This window comes from Dioszegia hungarica (genome assembly GCF_025882075.1).
Source record: "Dioszegia hungarica strain PDD-24b-2 chromosome Unknown MKK02contig_16, whole genome shotgun sequence".
In the NCBI taxonomy this organism is placed as follows: Eukaryota; Fungi; Basidiomycota; class Tremellomycetes; order Tremellales; family Bulleribasidiaceae; genus Dioszegia; species Dioszegia hungarica.
Genome location: NW_026515773.1, coordinates 1,756,770 through 1,772,688, shown reverse-complemented (window position 1 = coordinate 1,772,688; position 15,919 = coordinate 1,756,770). Strand labels below are relative to the sequence as shown.

General features: G+C 57.4%; 8 protein-coding genes across 8 annotated transcripts; 3 read left to right on the top strand and 5 right to left on the bottom strand.

Annotated features, from left to right (window-relative positions):
- Positions 1-144: 144 nt before the first annotated feature.
- Positions 145-2,210, bottom strand: MKK02DRAFT_38792 (putative t-complex protein 1 zeta subunit (tcp-1-zeta); the record flags this gene model as incomplete). The annotated part of the gene is made up of 9 exons (XM_053090287.1): positions 145-175; positions 242-695; positions 748-911; positions 963-1,223; positions 1,269-1,618; positions 1,663-1,848; positions 1,898-1,992; positions 2,043-2,085; positions 2,139-2,210. 9 exons carry the CDS (start codon positions 2,208-2,210, stop codon positions 145-147), a joined length of 1,656 nt encoding a protein of 551 aa, XP_052943898.1.
- Positions 2,211-2,568: 358 nt separating this feature from the next.
- Positions 2,569-3,687, top strand: MKK02DRAFT_38791 (uncharacterized protein; the record flags this gene model as incomplete). Its single annotated transcript, XM_053090286.1, has 5 exons — positions 2,569-2,886; positions 2,932-3,051; positions 3,102-3,278; positions 3,328-3,418; positions 3,467-3,687. The coding sequence occupies 5 exons, from the start codon at positions 2,569-2,571 to the stop codon at positions 3,685-3,687; spliced, it is 927 nt and encodes a 308-aa protein (XP_052943897.1).
- Positions 3,688-3,983: 296 nt separating this feature from the next.
- MKK02DRAFT_38790 (uncharacterized protein) lies at positions 3,984-6,373 on the top strand (the record flags this gene model as incomplete). Its single annotated transcript, XM_053090285.1, has 3 exons — positions 3,984-4,162; positions 4,215-5,991; positions 6,059-6,373. 3 exons carry the CDS (start codon positions 3,984-3,986, stop codon positions 6,371-6,373), a joined length of 2,271 nt encoding a protein of 756 aa, XP_052943896.1.
- Positions 6,374-6,471: 98 nt separating this feature from the next.
- Positions 6,472-7,272, bottom strand: MKK02DRAFT_38789 (SFT2-domain-containing protein; the record flags this gene model as incomplete). Its single annotated transcript, XM_053090284.1, has 7 exons — positions 6,472-6,498; positions 6,554-6,610; positions 6,660-6,847; positions 6,925-6,999; positions 7,050-7,113; positions 7,170-7,207; positions 7,254-7,272. 7 exons carry the CDS (start codon positions 7,270-7,272, stop codon positions 6,472-6,474), a joined length of 468 nt encoding a protein of 155 aa, XP_052943895.1.
- Positions 7,273-7,595: 323 nt separating this feature from the next.
- MKK02DRAFT_38788 (uncharacterized protein) lies at positions 7,596-8,522 on the top strand (the record flags this gene model as incomplete). The annotated part of the gene is made up of 1 exon (XM_053090283.1): positions 7,596-8,522. The coding sequence occupies one exon, from the start codon at positions 7,596-7,598 to the stop codon at positions 8,520-8,522; it is 927 nt and encodes a 308-aa protein (XP_052943894.1).
- A 266-nt stretch (positions 8,523-8,788) lies between these two features.
- Positions 8,789-10,257, bottom strand: MKK02DRAFT_17610 (3-hydroxyacyl-CoA dehydrogenase; the record flags this gene model as incomplete). Its single annotated transcript, XM_053085812.1, has 10 exons — positions 8,789-8,986; positions 9,037-9,044; positions 9,100-9,180; positions 9,234-9,386; positions 9,505-9,530; positions 9,584-9,667; positions 9,714-9,812; positions 9,867-9,983; positions 10,036-10,070; positions 10,126-10,257. 10 exons carry the CDS (start codon positions 10,255-10,257, stop codon positions 8,789-8,791), a joined length of 933 nt encoding a protein of 310 aa, XP_052943893.1.
- A 472-nt stretch (positions 10,258-10,729) lies between these two features.
- MKK02DRAFT_38786 (uncharacterized protein) lies at positions 10,730-12,069 on the bottom strand (the record flags this gene model as incomplete). The annotated part of the gene is made up of 4 exons (XM_053090282.1): positions 10,730-10,841; positions 10,894-11,233; positions 11,280-11,386; positions 11,429-12,069. The coding sequence occupies 4 exons, from the start codon at positions 12,067-12,069 to the stop codon at positions 10,730-10,732; spliced, it is 1,200 nt and encodes a 399-aa protein (XP_052943892.1).
- A 276-nt stretch (positions 12,070-12,345) lies between these two features.
- On the bottom strand, positions 12,346-15,318 carry MKK02DRAFT_17345 (uncharacterized protein; the record flags this gene model as incomplete). The annotated part of the gene is made up of 8 exons (XM_053085773.1): positions 12,346-12,390; positions 12,438-12,933; positions 12,985-13,321; positions 13,369-13,635; positions 13,685-14,127; positions 14,175-14,215; positions 14,260-14,729; positions 14,778-15,318. The coding sequence occupies 8 exons, from the start codon at positions 15,316-15,318 to the stop codon at positions 12,346-12,348; spliced, it is 2,640 nt and encodes an 879-aa protein (XP_052943891.1).
- Between the last annotated feature and the right edge of the window lie 601 nt (positions 15,319-15,919).

Sequence of the window (15,919 nt, the reverse complement as noted above, 5' to 3'; positions counted from 1 at the left end):
TCGGGAAGGCCCGCTGCCGTTCGCTTGCTTGTTCTTCATGCCGAGCTCCATTTCCGGACGATACTGTCGCTCGGCCCTGAATCGAATCGCCAATTTCCAGTACAGATGCATGCGTCATGCATGCCCGCTCCTTACTTCTATTCTCTATTGAGGACCTGGCCCGTCCGGCTTCAATCTGTCTGGTCAGCTTGCGCTCTCCAGCAGAACCCTCTACTTCCATAAAAGCGACGCGACAACTCACGATGATCTGCCCGCCCGCAAGATCTCATCCGTACTCAACAGGTTCACCGCAATGACAGCGGCCGAATGGAGCATCTGTCTCTTTACGCGATAATTATCCCACACACCCTCCGTCACGGGGTTCATCGGCTCGCCCGTGCGCAAGTCCAGACCGACCGCCTCCTCCGTCTCCTCTGCCTCCTGCTGCAGGCTCACAATCGCATCCTGTACGTCGAACCCGCCATTCTGGGCGAGCGTTTTGGGGATGATGAGCATGGCCTCGGCGAATGCGAGGACGCCGAGCTTCGTGCGGCCCTTGGCGGTCGCTTTGAGGGCGGTCTGGAGGTGCAGGGCACAGGCGATCTCGAAGGCGCCAGCACCGGGGATGAGGCACTTGTCTTCGATGGCGTTCTTGACGGATCGGAAGCCGTCTCGGAGTGCGTCTTGGATCTGGGCCATGGTGTGGGCGTTGGGTCCTAGGACGTGAGCTAAGGACGTAGATTGCGATCACCTTCCATAAAGACTCACCCTTGACGAGCATGGTCACACTCTTTGGCTCCTTGACATCTTCCACAAAGGTGTACTTCTCCTCTCCCAACGTGTGTTCGTATACCAATCCCGCGTATCCCAGCACATCCGGTGTCAGGTCATCCACCGAGTTTTGAGCGATACCGCCACAAGCCAGTTGCAACCTAGTCGTCAGCTTTGATCTTTGCCAGTACAAGGAACAGGAGCCAGCTCACCTCTCCATGTTCCTCCGCTTCGCCCGCCTCAGCGCCAGAATGCCCGCCTTGGCCAGAATATCCAACGACATCGGGTCGATACCCTTCTGGTTGATCATGACGAATTGCTTGGGCTTCTCGCCTGACCCAACAGCAACATCGCACACGGCATTCTTGAACTCGACAATCTTCCTGAGCTTGGCATCGACGAACCGGCGCTCCGACTCGACGAGCTTCTCGCGTTGTTCCGCTGATGAGTAGAAGAAGCTCGAGTTGACCTCGCTACAGGGTCAGCTGTCATACCTCGGAGAAGACGTGGTAGCTCACGTCTTTTCGTACTCCAGCGACACGTTAAGCGTCAAGATGAACGCATTCTCCACCCGCTTCGGCATGTCCGGATGTCTCGCTCCGTGGTCCATCACCAACCCCTTGACCAGCTGGGTGTCCGTATCCGTCTTGTGCTGCATCTTCATCACTTCAATCATGTGGAGGTCGATTGGCTCCCGCATGCTCCCGTCCGTTGGCTCGGGCGCGCGGATGGCGAGGACGGCGTCGACGACGTCGGCCGCGAGCTTCTTGGCGAGTTCGGCGTGGAGCTTGGTTGAGAGGGAAGTGTGGGCGACGGAGATGAGGGTGGAGCGGTCGAGTTCGGGGAATTGCTTGTAGCTGTCGAGGAACTGAAGATAAGCGTATGGCTGCGGAGGGCGTTGGGCAAACTTACAGAAAGAGCCTCCTTCTTAGCCAAGTCGAATCCTTCTCCAATAACTCGCGGATGCACGCCTTCCTGGATATACCGGTCCGCCTGCTTCAACAGCTCTCCGACGAGGAGGACGACCGAAGTCGTTCCGTCTCCTGTTTGCTCATCCTGGGCGACAGCTGTCCGAGCGACCATAGCGGCGGTGGGGTTCTTTTTGATCAGCTAAACCCTCTGCACACCATACGTGTGGGATAGTCACCTGTATTTGCATTTCAGACAGAAGCACCTTTCCATCCTTGGTCATCTTGATCTGACCCGACCCATCCACCAGCATCTTGATTGTCCCCCTTGGTCCTGGCTTGTCAGTGTAACCCATAATCCAGCAAGTCCAAGCGCAGACCTACCCAAGTTGCTCTTGACGACATTTGCGAGACCTACTGCGCCAGCCTGACGTATCAGCTTCTGATGGCCTTGGATAAGACCCGCGAAGCTGAACGTACAGTGTTGACCTGCAAAGCCTGCGTCCGGCGCACGCTCTCCGCCCGAGGGTTGATAAGTTCGATGCTAGACATCGCGTTGTTTGAGCTTTGAAGCTGATTCTAATTCGCAGTATCGTTTCGCTATAATATAGCTCGGTATACAGCTGTATTTGAGCTGTCGGATGGTTGTATAGTGATGTATGGAAGGCTCTAGATTGTATAAACTGAGCACTTCAGAAATAATGTTGGTAAGCAGCGACGCGCTGCACGTCCTCATTCCTTTATTTTCTTATAGCGATTATTGACTTTTATCCGGGTGGCAAATAGTCACGCGGCCCCGCTCAGTTCCAGCGGATCCGGAAGCCCGCGGACTCCGGAGTAGAGTTGCACCCATTCAGCCTCTCCTCCTGTACATTTCTTACAGTCCTACTGCAACTCTACATCTTACAACATGATCATCGCCGCTCACCGCAACAGTCACTCCGGCATTCTGCCCCTGATCGATGGGCCGCAACGCGACTTCCTCACCGATGTATTCGTAGTCGCACGCCGCATATCAATGACGGATGTCAGCCTGGATACGCTTGCTGCAATGTTCAGCTGTCCATGGACCGGCGATGAATCGATCGGCATCGACACGGCGGAGCTTCGGCACCTGACTGCCAACTACATCAGTACCTGCAGACCAGTACTGATCGCCTGCGACGTCTGCAAGGATTGGGGATTCACTGAAGGGAAGCCGCCTCATAGAATCTTTCTCCGCAAATCAGTGAGTTCAGCTCATCTCATCTCAAGCTCCAAGCTCATATCGTAGATTATAGATGCAGGAGGTCGAGCATACAGCCTCCGAGACTCGCTACATTACTCCAAGCATGTCTTCTTTGCCGCTCAAGTCCTGTCGCACGAGATGGTCCATCTGACCCGAATGGCCTTGGTAAGCCCATCTGGTTCATCACGATAGAGTCTGGAAGTCTGACTTCATAGAGCCTCATCACGGCCGGACGGATCGAATACGATACACCTCCTCGATTAAAGATCAAGGGTGGCGGTCCGGGACGAGCCACCCCATTGGGCACATCAGGCGAAGCCGGCTGGGTCATGGAGGACAGAGTATATGGTGGCAAAATCGTCGCTTGTGATCTGGACGAGGGCAATCCGGCCGTACGTACACCGCGGTCTGGCCTTTGGCAATTCTGGACTGATGCTACAGCTTGGGCGACTGTGGATCTCCGGATTGACGGTCCCACATGTCGGCTGGACGTTCGCCCTCCAGGACGAGGTCGTTCAGAAAGTTGTCCACTGTGAGTACATCTACTAGCCATGACTTCATTCTTATGCTGACCTATCAGGCGATCCGGGCTGGGAGCGGGAATTTCCCTTGCGCGGTCGTTTCCAGAATGTGGCCAGGCGGCTGGACAGAGTCAGGTTGGGCGGTCTGGAAAGTCCGCTAGGAGCATCAGTCAGCTCCGCCGAATCGGGAGGAGGGCATGCTGGGGAAGGTTGGCGAGTAGGGAATTGCGGGGGGAAAATAAGCGTGGAAGAGGCATCGGCAACGCCTATCAGGCGGTAGATAGTGCATGAGGACATGTGGGAGAAGGGTAGAGTGATGTAGCGAAGGCTCTAGATTGCATGATCTGAGCACTTGTGAGATGTTGGCACCAGCAGCGGCGCGCTGCACGTCCTCATTCATTCCTTTGTTTTCATATGTACAGCGATTTATTGGGTTTTATCCGGGTGGCAAATAATCACGCGGCCCCGCTCAGTTCCAACGGAAGCCCACGAAGTAGTTACAGCCAGAGCTCCACCCAACATCATACTGCTTCTTTACTTCTCTGATAGACCAGTCTCAGAAGCCAAGACGGTGAGATGTCGCTCAACTCTGTAGTCAGCTCGCTCGTCCGGGCCGCAGCTGGAATCTCGGCAGATATCAGCGACGCCGAGCTCGATGCGCACGTAGCGAAGCTGCTGGCCGAGGAGGCCAAGGCGAGTGAGCTCAAGTGGAGTGAGCTGGGCTTGGGGGGATTGCTGGGTACTGGACGAGACGCGTATGTGCACTTATCTTCTGATATAGTATGTGCACCAACGCTAATCCCATAGCCCTGACGCAAACGCACCGAAGCCCAACAAGCGCTTCCTCGCTAGCGTGATCCGGACGGTGGATGGGCACAACGCCGCTCTACTCAGAGACCAAGCTCGGACAGCTCGAGATGCCCGCACAGGTCGGTACAGGGACGACAGCGACCGCGAGCGGGAGCGCGAGTCGACACGCCGCTCCTCACGGCCTTCAGGAAGCGGCAGCGGCGCATCCAGCCGGCTCTTTGGCGGCGCGATGAAGAGCCTGGGGAAGGAGGAGCGCGACGTCAAGAGCAAGGAGTGGAGGGATGTCTACCGGCGGAGAAATGAGAGGGAGGAATCGATTGAAAGGGAAGAGAAGGAGGGGAGGGAGTTTCGGCATAAGTGGGATCAACCAAAACCACGGCGTCGCTCGAGAGATCGCGATGAGACCAGCGCGGGACCATCCGGCCCAAGACGGAGATCTCGGAGGATGTACGGCTATTCGGATGATGAGGGGTCGAGCCGGGCAGGGGGAAGGGAGGAGGACGAATTAGATGAGGAGGCGTACATGAACGTCAGCAAGCGCAATCCAGACGGGTTGAGGCGGAAAGGCTGGGATGGGTCGAGTCGAGGAGAGTCGAGTAGGCGATACCGCGACGAGGAAAAGGAGGATGGGGAGCGAGAGCATAGAGAGAATAGGCGGGAGCGGCGGAGGAAAGAGAGGGAAGCGAAAGAGAAATCAGAGGGAAGGGGGGACGAGGATGACAGGCGAGATTGCGAGGATGACCGAGGTCATCGCTCCGGGAAGAAGCGGACAGATGAGCGCAAGAGAAAGGAGAGGGAGGACGAGAGCGAATCGGATCGAGACTCGGCCGCCAGGCGGCGTCACCGGGACCATCGACGAAACCGGTCGGGCAGCGAGGACGACCATCGGAGTCGCTATGATCGGTCTCGGAACGGTGTACGGAGCGATGATGACCGGAACGCCGATCAGCGTTCATCTCGGCGGCCGGAGAGGACCCGGAAGGACTCGTCCGACCACGCCGACGACACCATGTCCTCGCGGGGGGGTGAAGGGCGCACAGAGCGAGACGCCATTCGCAGAGATCGCGGGGACGATGCCTCCCCATCGTCCCATCGCAATGGAAGGCCAGAGAGCGGAGAGGAGGGACGAAACGGAGAAGAGGCGGGGGGAAAGAGGAAGGGCGAGGGCCGGATCAGGGACGCGGCCAAGCTGTTTAGCGACGCCATGCGCCAGGCTACACGGGGCCAGTCTCCCGGACACTCCGATGCGGCGGAAACGAAATCTTCACATCTCACACCTGCCAAATTGTCCGACAACCGAAACGAGGACGGTCCTGCGATGGACAAACCAGCCTTCGTCGGGCTCCGCATCCAGGGAGCTAGTCGACCAGTTGCGCCCGTCAAGATTGATTCACCCCCACCCCTGTCGGTATCTCGCAGAGCGTCATCTCCGCCTCTTACCAAGTCCACCCACACTTCCAAATCATCACCACCCCCATCATCACGTCCGGCCGCCTCCTCATCTTCATCTCGCTCGGTCAAACGTCCATCTCCACCTCCAGCCCGGAATGCCAAGCATGCACCGCCTGCACCTCCCCCGCCTCCCCCACCTGCGGAAGCACCGCCATCCCCACCTCCGCCCTCTCCCCCTCGACCATCTCTTTCCAAGATGGACCGGTACTTTGATGGCTCCTACGATCCCCGGTTGGACCTGGGCGAGGTACCGGCCGAGGGAATGGTGGTCTCGGTAGGATGGGACAATATGTTGTCTGTACTGAAGGACCGAGGGCGCAAGGTGAGCTTCCAGGCCAGCATCCTCTCGTTTCTGGAACGGTGACGGAAAGACAAAGCTGACATCTCAGACCCGCCGATCCCCCTCTCCCTCCTCCTATGGCCCACCTCCTCCTCCCCGCTCCGCCCCACCTCGCTCCCCATCACCCGAAACAGCCGCTCGCCGTGCCGCTCGTAAGGCCCGTAAGGCCCGCCTGGCGGATGCAGACTCGGAGGACGAAAAGGACCGCGCGAGGCGGAAGGAGAAGAAGAAGCGGGAGAAGGAGAAGTTGGCAGAGTTCGGGAAGAGCCAGCGGGTCGGGGCGGTCGGGGGAGAGGGAGGTGGGGCGGAGGGGTACGCTTATGTGCCGAAAGGAGGAATTAGGGAGTGGGATCTGGGGAAGTAGGAGTTCGACAAGTCATGCCGTATGATAGCAGATCATGCATCGTGACCTCGAGCCCTGAACTACCCCAAGCGCATCTATGTATTGTGAGTCGACTATATCTACCTGCCCACCCAACTCTTGACCAGCTAAAAATTATCAGCTGTGACCATCCACGGACGGGTAAGCCACTGGGAGACTCACAGTACGCGCATACGGGATATAAGACAGAGAGTACCATAGGTATGCGAGGTACTGGATCTGGGGTGTCAGCGTCGGGCACCTTTCTCGTCTACCGAAACAAGCTTACGATAACAAAGACGATGCACAATATCGCTGGGAGCACGAACGCGCTGACGAATGTCATGGCGATTGAAGCGAAGAGGAGTACAGTAGCAACCACTCGGACGGGCTTAAACATTGTCTTGAGCTGTTTCGAGAAGCCCACGAGGAAGCCTGTCCCGACGAGCGATAGGATCCCGCCAACTGCGAAGAGCGCTAAGCTAGTCAGCTGAGTGCTCCTACATCGGATTGCCTATTGTCATCCTCTTCGATAGGTAAGATTCGCCGCTCACTTGCGAAAGCGCCAGTCGCGCCGAGGAAAAGGAGGATCGCTCCGAGCAGCGATACGGCCAGACCGCCCAAGAAGCCTGCGAACGGTCAGCTGTGTACTAGCGCTCAAATTAGCCGGGCAACTGACAAGCAAAGAACCCTCCTAATCTTTGACTACGCGTCAAACCCAGACTTGAGAACGCTGATGTTTCCTACACATGGTCAGCGGCCGGATCAGACGCGTCAACAATGATAAGCGCGAACGTACCCCGCCAAAGACCGCATCATCCGTCTGCGACTCGAGATCTTCTGATCAGCTAGTCTTTGCGCATCGCAAGGATCTCTAGCTTACTGTACCACTTTCCGGACATTTCAGGCGCGAAGGGTGAGACCGAACAGGGTAGATATGGCGGAGTGTAGACAAAAGTAAACGGTGCTGTGCTGACCGACGCGACTTTTGCTTTTGCATCGGAAGCCAAAATCTGAAACAATCTATACGCGCAGCCCACTTATACACCGCGTTTCATCTCAGAGCCTACCGTATACAATCCGTCCATTTAACGGCAATTCGCCACCCAAATGCTCGCTCTTCTTCTCTTTCTTTCTTCCTTGTCTCCGTCTTGCTGGTGTCCTGGTGACACATATCATCCATCTACAACCCAAAATTCACACGATCTCAGCCCACGTGGCAGCTATGGAGGTCGATAGCCACGGAACCGACTTGTCGGACTCCTCCTCCTCCGCACCCCACCCAGCTCTCCTCGACCCCTCCACACCCGAGACCCATTCCTACCTATCCACTCTACCTGGGAACCTTCGTCCCATATCCCCTTATCTCGCAACCCTACATGACGCCCGACTGCGCATGCTGTCAATCCACTTCCGGTCTCCTATCCGGTGGTGTGTCAACTGCGGTAGTCTGCGGGACACCTCTCTCGGCGGTTCAGCCTCATCGTCGGTCCCACCGGCGGAAATGGAGGAGGCGGGCAATCTAGCTCGAGCGGCGAAGAAGGGAGGAAGATCGCCAAAGAAATCGCCTAAGAAGTCGCCCGCTCGGGCTTCTCCGTTGGGGAGTAATTGTCCAGCATGCGGGGAGCGGTTCAGGCGGTCTGCAAAAGTAGGGGCCAAGGCGGTGGCGGATCCCGTAACGCTGGCGAGCTTGAAGCCAGCGAGGGTGGTGCGGCAGACGAGACTGCAGGCTCAGTCGGGGACTGTGGTCGGAGGGGATGTAACCCCAACATCGATCGGCACAGAAACGCCGGTTCCTGCTTTGGAGACAACCCCTCTCGCCGTCACCCCACTGGAAGATGACCCCATGGGTATCGACACGTCCTCCTCTACCTTAATACCGCTTCCTGATCCCACTCTCCGCGCAAACCCCCTTACTGCCCCCAAACTCCGGTACATCCCCTCCACATCCCCCTCACCACCGACCTACGTACAACCCCCGCCTGTTCGGGCATCTCCTGCGGCATCCCCTGGACCAACGGCAAGCGGGGTTAAGGCGGAAGGCGAGGGCGCTAAGCGAAAGAAGAAGAAGGCGTCCGGACTGGCGAAGTTGTTGGCGCAGAGTAAGGAGAGGGAGGAGGGGCAGAATGGGGGAAAATGGGGATTCGGATAAAGGGTGGATGTGTAACAGCGCGCATGGGGGATCATGAGGAACCTTTGAAGGGCGTAATGAGCACGGGAGGGGAGAGGGCGGTTTCTGTAGCCACACCGTATAGACGGTAAACCATAGAAGTTGTATAGCGCATCGTGACTCGTTGTATAGCACATAATCTATGTAGCCGTTCCCGACCGAACGACCCTTCCATCATCCGCGCACCCGCCTTCGAGACGACGCTTACTTGCTGGAGTACTAGCTCATTAGCCAAGCTCAATCGACAGTCAACAGCTGTCATGACTCACGTCGTAGAATCCCTTGCCGGACTTCCGGCCCATCCGGCCCTCCTTGACCATCTCCTCGAGCATCGGGATGGGCTGCACGAGCTCCTTGCTGATCAGACCCTGCTCGGCCTTCTCGGCCCATCCTTGCGAGATGTACGAGGTTGTGTCGAGGCCGACAAAGTCAAGCAGCTCGAAGGGCTATGCTGTCAGCGGCGGATCTGTGACGTTTTACGTGTCAGCTAGCTTACACCCATAGCTATCGAGTCAGCTCGTATCCATGCCGAACAATGAAAACCGGGGAGATAGCTCACGGTATCCCGCACCAAGCTTCATCGCTGTGTCGACATCCTCAGGCGTCGCCTCGCCCCGCTCGACCATCCTGATAGCCTCGACTATTTCTGTCAGCTATGGGGGTCTCTAAATCGATGGGCCATTCGCAACTCACGCATGTACGGCACAAGAAGCCTGTTGACAATGAACCCGGGGGTATCCTTGCAAGACACGGGCGACTTCTTCATCTGCACAGTGACCTCTCGGAGGGCTTGGAAGGTCGCTTCCGAGGTCTCGGAGGTACGGATGATCTCGACGAGCTTCATGGCTGATTGTCAGCTCAGTCGATTGGTACTTCTCCGGGCGATAAGGAACTCACCAGGAACAGCTGAAGGGAAACGCGTCAGCATATCAGTCTAGACTCGACGCCGTTTACAGGTACTCACGGTTGAAAAAGTGGAGACCGGCAAATCTGGTCCGTCAGCTTCGTTGCATCTTCACTTCCGCGGGAAACATTGAGCTCACTTCTCCCTCCGAGCTGCCTGGCAGGACTCCGCAATCTCCTTGACCGACAGACTCGAAGTGTTGGACGCAAAGATACATGACTCCCTTAAACATCAGCTGGGTCCTACTTTTCGTTGCCACCGCAGCTCACTTGGCAGTCTTGTCCAGCAGACCGAAAAGGTCGCGCTTGACCTTCAAGCTCTCAATAATGGCCTCAACGACCAAATCGGCATTCTCAACAGCCTTGGTGCTTCTTGTCAGCGAAGCCTCTTGTAGATCACAGCTCTCGGAAATGCCAGCTTACGCATCCGTTGTCGTCTCAATGTTCTTCATGACGGCCTTGGTGAACCCCTCAATATCGTCGGGTTGCTTCTTCTTGGCTATTCTCGCGAGCGACTTGGAGATAATAGTGAGGCCGTTCCTACGCAGTCAGCTATCTAAGCATGTGGATCGGAGCGATCCGGTGCGCTTACTCCAATGCCTTGTCCGTCACATCCGAGAGCACGACCTGGACCCGTCAGCTATGCTCTCAAATTGCGAATGCCATGTGAGGTGAAGCGCACCTTCAACCCGTTCTGCGCGCCGACCTGAGCAATCCCAGCTCCCATAAGACCCGCGCCAAACACAGTCATCCGCTCGACCTTGGGCCCCTTGGCTTCCTGGCCCATCATAGCGGTCGACGCGGCGGACGCCATGCCACGCGCAGAAGGGGAAGTACGGCCAGCAGCGAGGGAAGTCATCGTCACCGAGGAAGACGAGGACATGGAAGTGGCTGTGGATGCTCGGAGGGCCGATCGGAGGGGAGAGAGCATGGTCGGGGTGAGAGTCGATATCACGATCGGATAGCTGAGGAAGATGAAGGCAAACTTTGGAGAAGGACCGGTTGAATGAGCGAGGTGATAAGCGGTGTCTAATGCCGTTAAAGCCGCGAGGAATGTGCAGGTTAGGAAGGAATGTGGCGCTGATTGCTGCACTGCTGAGCATCAGATCAGGGCTGAGGGGTCGAGTTCGGGTGAGGCTGCCTCCAGGCGTAGGACCAGATGGCGTCGCATTCACTTGCATCCGGAGACCAGTCACGCCAGCTCGAGATGACGTCCCATATATCCTCAGAACCCTCGGGGCTCCCCTCTACATCTCCCTCCAACAATTCTAGTCATCCTCGGTCTTTCAAGCCTCAGGCTTTACCTCCTCAACCTTCTCAATTCCCAAGGCCCAGTACGAGCGGTACAAGGAACGCACGACCAGCCAGGTGAACGCCAGTCCCAGCAAGTACTTCATTCTGACCGCCGTCAGCTCTTATGGTCCTTCCATCGTTCTGGTAGCACACTCACATAGCGTCACCCACCAACCCATTAGCACCTGTCGCGTTCGACCATATTTCCAGCCCCGTAAACGCCGCTATGACCCACAGACTGAACGCCCACATCGTCCACTCCATCACAATCATCCAAAAGTCCTTTGCGTCGCGCTCCTCCTCCCTCTGTTTACCCTTCTCCTTTGCCTCCTGTTCCAATGCAATCTCCTTGTCTAGCGAGTTTTCCTGCGCTTTCTCCATTGCACTGAGTATGCACGGAGCACAGCTTGCACAGGTGAGCACCTCAAGAGAGCCTCGAGTGGAGAAAATCCGGATGAGGAGGGCCCATATGGCGCACAGGAGCAGGAGGAGACCGCCTGTGCTGTCAGCTTTCAGCGCCAATCTACGAGAGAGGGGACTCACCAAAACAGACAGCGAGGATCAGACCTGATAGTATGATGGTACTATGCCAGATATCTGGCGGCTCCTCGATATAGACGTTATAGAAGGGCTTGACCACGCAAGTACCTCTGCATGGTCAGCGGGAGTCTCACAGGTACGCCGGTACTCACGATGCATCACAGTAGCCCCACCCACCCAGCCTCATCCCGTCTTTCTCGGTATACCACTCCATCCCCTCAAACACTCCAGTATCCGGGATGAGCTGCAATCCCCCTGATCCGATCAGAGCCGCCATGAGCAGCTCTAGGAGGATGAGCATCCATGGTGTCTGTCTCCCCAACCAGCGGAGCGCTTCCGACTTGAAGAACCGCTTGATCCAGCCATAAAGCCATGGCGTGAGAAAGCCGTTGATGCTCCATATGGACCGCCAGGTTGACATCTGGCGATCACGCCTTGTAGTGCGCCTGGATTTGCGATTAGTGAAGCGGTCACCGGCTTCGCGGGGCGGTACTTTTGGCTTTTCTGGCGGTTCCTCGGGAGGCTTTTTAGGGTATATCGGTCCGGTTCTGGCAGGTCTCTTTTCGACGCGGTATGCAGGCACACGGGCTTTGCCCGATTTGGTTTTCGGGGGACGCCCTGACGAGGCGCCGTCTGCCGAGGGATCATCGAGGCCATCATTGAGGCTATCATCCCGTAAGTTTTGGACCGGTGATGGCGGCTTCGGCTTGGGATACGTCTGTGTCTGGAGGTGCTCCCCGAACCGCGAGGGTCCCGTACGCCGTGGTGCCGGTGGTGACTCAGGGTCTGACATCGTAGTCCGTGTGTTTGAGGAGGTTCGGGGCAAATGGTCTTCTAGGCACCATTTGTCATTGAACGCTGATGATGATGATGTAGCTCAGAGGTCGAGATACCTAGCTCTCCCGATGGTCAATCGTATCTCCCGATGGTTAGTCGTCAGTGATACAAGGGGCAAAGCCTGTATCCTTTGGTGACGAGGGTCATGTGGGAGTCAGCGTTGAAAGGATGATCACCGCCCGTGGGGCTGATTTACCTGCCCACGCATGCATCGGCAGGTACAAGCAAGCAATCACGGCTCCTGCAGATCGTCGCTCATCTCCGAGCCCGAGTCGTCCTAGACCATCAGCTCATACCCTGCCCACACAAAGAATGAGCACTGACCTGTCCAAAGAATGCAAAAGCCTTAGCCTTCCCCTCCCGCCCCTGACTCGCATCTCTGCCCTTTGCTCTCCCATGCCCGTGCCCATGAGCATGCCCATCCTCCTTCTCCCTCGTCCGCTGCCTCTCCTTGAGCTTCGGCGTCGACATCCCCGCATCCGCCCCATCATCCCTGTCCGTCGGGATCGCATGACCCGCCTCGGCGATTCTGAATGCGCTCGAGTCGGACCGTATCTCGTCCCGCTGTCCACGCTCATTATCCTTCTCCTTGAGCTCCACACCGGCCGCGGCGAGTTTCTGGACGAGGTGTCGCTGAGAAAGGGGAGGAGGGCCAGAGCATTGGGTAGCGAAGCGGCTTGGGGTGGAGACGCCTGATTTGGGCGGTGAGGCTGCGTGATGCGTTTTCGAGGGTTGATTGGGCTGGGACGAAGATTGCTCGTGATCATCGCTGAACTGAGCGGGCGATGGAGGAGATCCGGTCGCTTCCCCTCCGGATGCGCTGATCAGTCAGCATGCAGCCCGATAGCATCTTTGGGAGGGCGTAACTCACTCGTCGATATCAAATGTATCATCCTCGTCATCATCTTCCTCCTCTTCTTCTTCATCCTCCTCGTCGTGCTTCCTAAGAGCCCTTTGCGCCTCTTTCGGATCATCCTCATTGCCCGCCTCGGCATGCCGCTTGTTCTTGAGCTGCTGCTTTGGCCCGCCCTTCGGTCCGTCGCTCGGGCCCGCGTCGTCCTCCTCGACGACGACAAAGGACTTTTGCTTCTCCCGTTCGTTCCATCGTAGAGTGCGCGAGATGGAGCTGAACCAGTCGGTAGAGGCCTTGTCGGCGCAGACGGTCGGGAACGGGTATTTCGACGCGGTGACTTTGATGTGGTCTCCTTCTGCACGGTGTCAGCTTTGTCGTAAACATGGGTGATGACCAGCTCACGTTTCAGCTCTACTCGGCCCCGACCGTCGAAGCTCGCCCAGGCGGTACTGCGCGAGTTGTACGGAACGCAGATCCGGAGCTCCATCGAGTCGGGAAGCAGCATGGGCCGGAAGGAGAGCGTGTGGGGACAGATGGGGGTGAGGAGGATAGCGGGGATTTGCGGGTGGACGAGCGAACCGCCGGCGGAGAGAGAGTAGGCGGTAGATCCAGTAGGGGTAGATACCGTCAGACCGTCCGCTTGTACCGTGGTGAGGTGATGCTCATCGCCTACATGTCAGCTACTTCCATGAAGCGGTGCACGCGGTAGCTGACTCACCGAAGATCTCCAACAAGCTGACATAAGGACTCGGTCCCCTGTCCACCACCAAATCGTTCAACACCTCAAACTGCTCGACCGGCCTCGTCGAGAAACACATAATCTCCTTGTCCTTCGCCCCTTCCGTCTTTTGGCATGAGGACGGATTACTCGATCCCTCCAGAGCCTCCCATCCCGCCTTATCCACCGTGCTCATGAGGATCTCGCCGCCGGGGCGCTTGATCGCCTTACGCCTGCCGCCACCGGTAGCCTGAGCGGCCTTGGACGCTTCTTCGGGCGCGACGGCGCGGTAGACTGTACAGGTGAAGCGCATGCGGAGGTTGACACGGATACCGTCTTCGAGAACTCGGTCCATGGTCTTGGCGTATGAGGAGAAGTCGAAGTTGGTGAGGAAGCCGAGGGAGCCGAGGGCGAAGGGGAGGATGGGAGGAACTATCTTTTGACTGGTGTGTCAGCTTCGCGATTGAGAATAGGAACCGGCGGAGCTCACAATAACCAGGAAGTGAAGAGAACAGTACCGTCTCCCCCAAGCTGCCGGTCAGCGTGTGCAGCCATCAACCAAGTTGTTTACTCACAGTAATGACGAAATCGAACAGATGCGGCGATCCACTACACATCTCCGACGTCCAATACCTCAGCTGCCCCTCGTCTTCCCTCTTCTTCCGCTGCGCCTCCCCAAGACTAGCCGAGCTCGGGTACGCGCTCATCGTATTGACGCTAACACTCGAGCTGCTTCTCCGCCGATGAAGGGCTTTCGAGAACTCCGGATGATCCCGCTTGATACCCTCCGCGTCGAAGCGTTTGGAATGCCGAAGCTGGGCATCGACATAGACGATCATCCCTCTGTCGGAGCTCCCGGGGGATTGCGAAGCGATGGACGAGGATGACATGGACGATTTGGGTTGATCCGCGCTGGAGCCACCGGACGAGGCGCGCTTCTGCATAAGGTAGATGGCGAGTTCGCGGGTGAGGCGGATGAGGGCATTGTCACGGGCTTTGGTCACGATGAGGACGCTTTGGATGCGAGATCGGACTCGAGTACGTTCTGCAAGTCGGCACAATCCTCCCACTCAGCCCTGGCAACAGGACTCACGAAGCTCTTTGCTCATCTCCCTTACACCTTGAGCAGTCTCCGCCAGCTGCTTGGTCAAGTTCCCTCCCTCTTCATCATAGTCCCCGTCGGTCAAACCTAGTCCGGTGGCCTCGGACCGGTCCGAATCGTACCCACTGGTCGACGCCGCGGAGGCTACCGGGGACGTCCGCGAGCCCCCCTTGTGCGAGGGAGATCCGTGCTGGTTGTGGTGGGGGAGCTGTATATGCGGCTTCGAGTTGTGAACGTGGTGCGGACGAGCGGTCTGGGGCGTCCCGGAGCCCAAAGGCGTGCCCAGCCGTCTGCTGGCCTGGGGAGAGTGGGCCGCGGGTGACTGGGACGATTTGGCATTGACGTAGTCGTGCAGAGACCCGTTGCCGTGCTTGTCGAGGTAGGAATGGATGTAGCAGGGGGAAGTGACGGTCTCATGGGAGAGTGCGGGTGGGCTGAGGGCGACGCCGGGTGAAGGGGGACCGGGTGTGTGAGCAGGATCGGAGGGCGAGCTGACTTTGCTCAATGGAGACGGAGGGGGTGGATTCCGCATACGAGACGAGGAGGACGTGATCGCCTGCGGTGCGGACAACCCAGAGGAGCCATTTGCACCGGAGGAGGACGGAGTAGAGCCGGACATGGAGGCAGGAGGGCGATACTCCATAGGCAGGGGAGATTGGGTGTCGAATTCGAAAGGATCGGTCGGTGAGACGTTGTATACTTGTATATCAGAGAGACCGAATTGCTGAAAGTCAGCCTCTAGTACCTAATAGCCCAAAAGGAAGGAGTTGCCTACCTTCTTATCAAGCTCCCTGTCCAGCTGCAAAGCAGAAACGACGGACCGCTTTCGGTGGATCGACTTTGGAGTTCGAGGGAGCCAACGTGTGTCAATCGGAGTTGCTGGCAACGGCTCGTCGGGGGTGATCTCGATTTCGAGCTGTGTGCTGCCCGCCGGCTGAGCTTCGGTATCTACGGATAGTCGAGGAGAAGAGGTAGGACTCAGATGGATGTATAGTTGGCTACTAGAGAAGGTGCTGACACGCGGACCGGCCGGTGAGCTCATCGTTGCGAAAGAAGACCGAGGTGGAGGCTGATCAAAGCTTGCTTGCTTGCTTGTTGGGGACTCTGATGCGAGACATCTATGCATGGGCTAT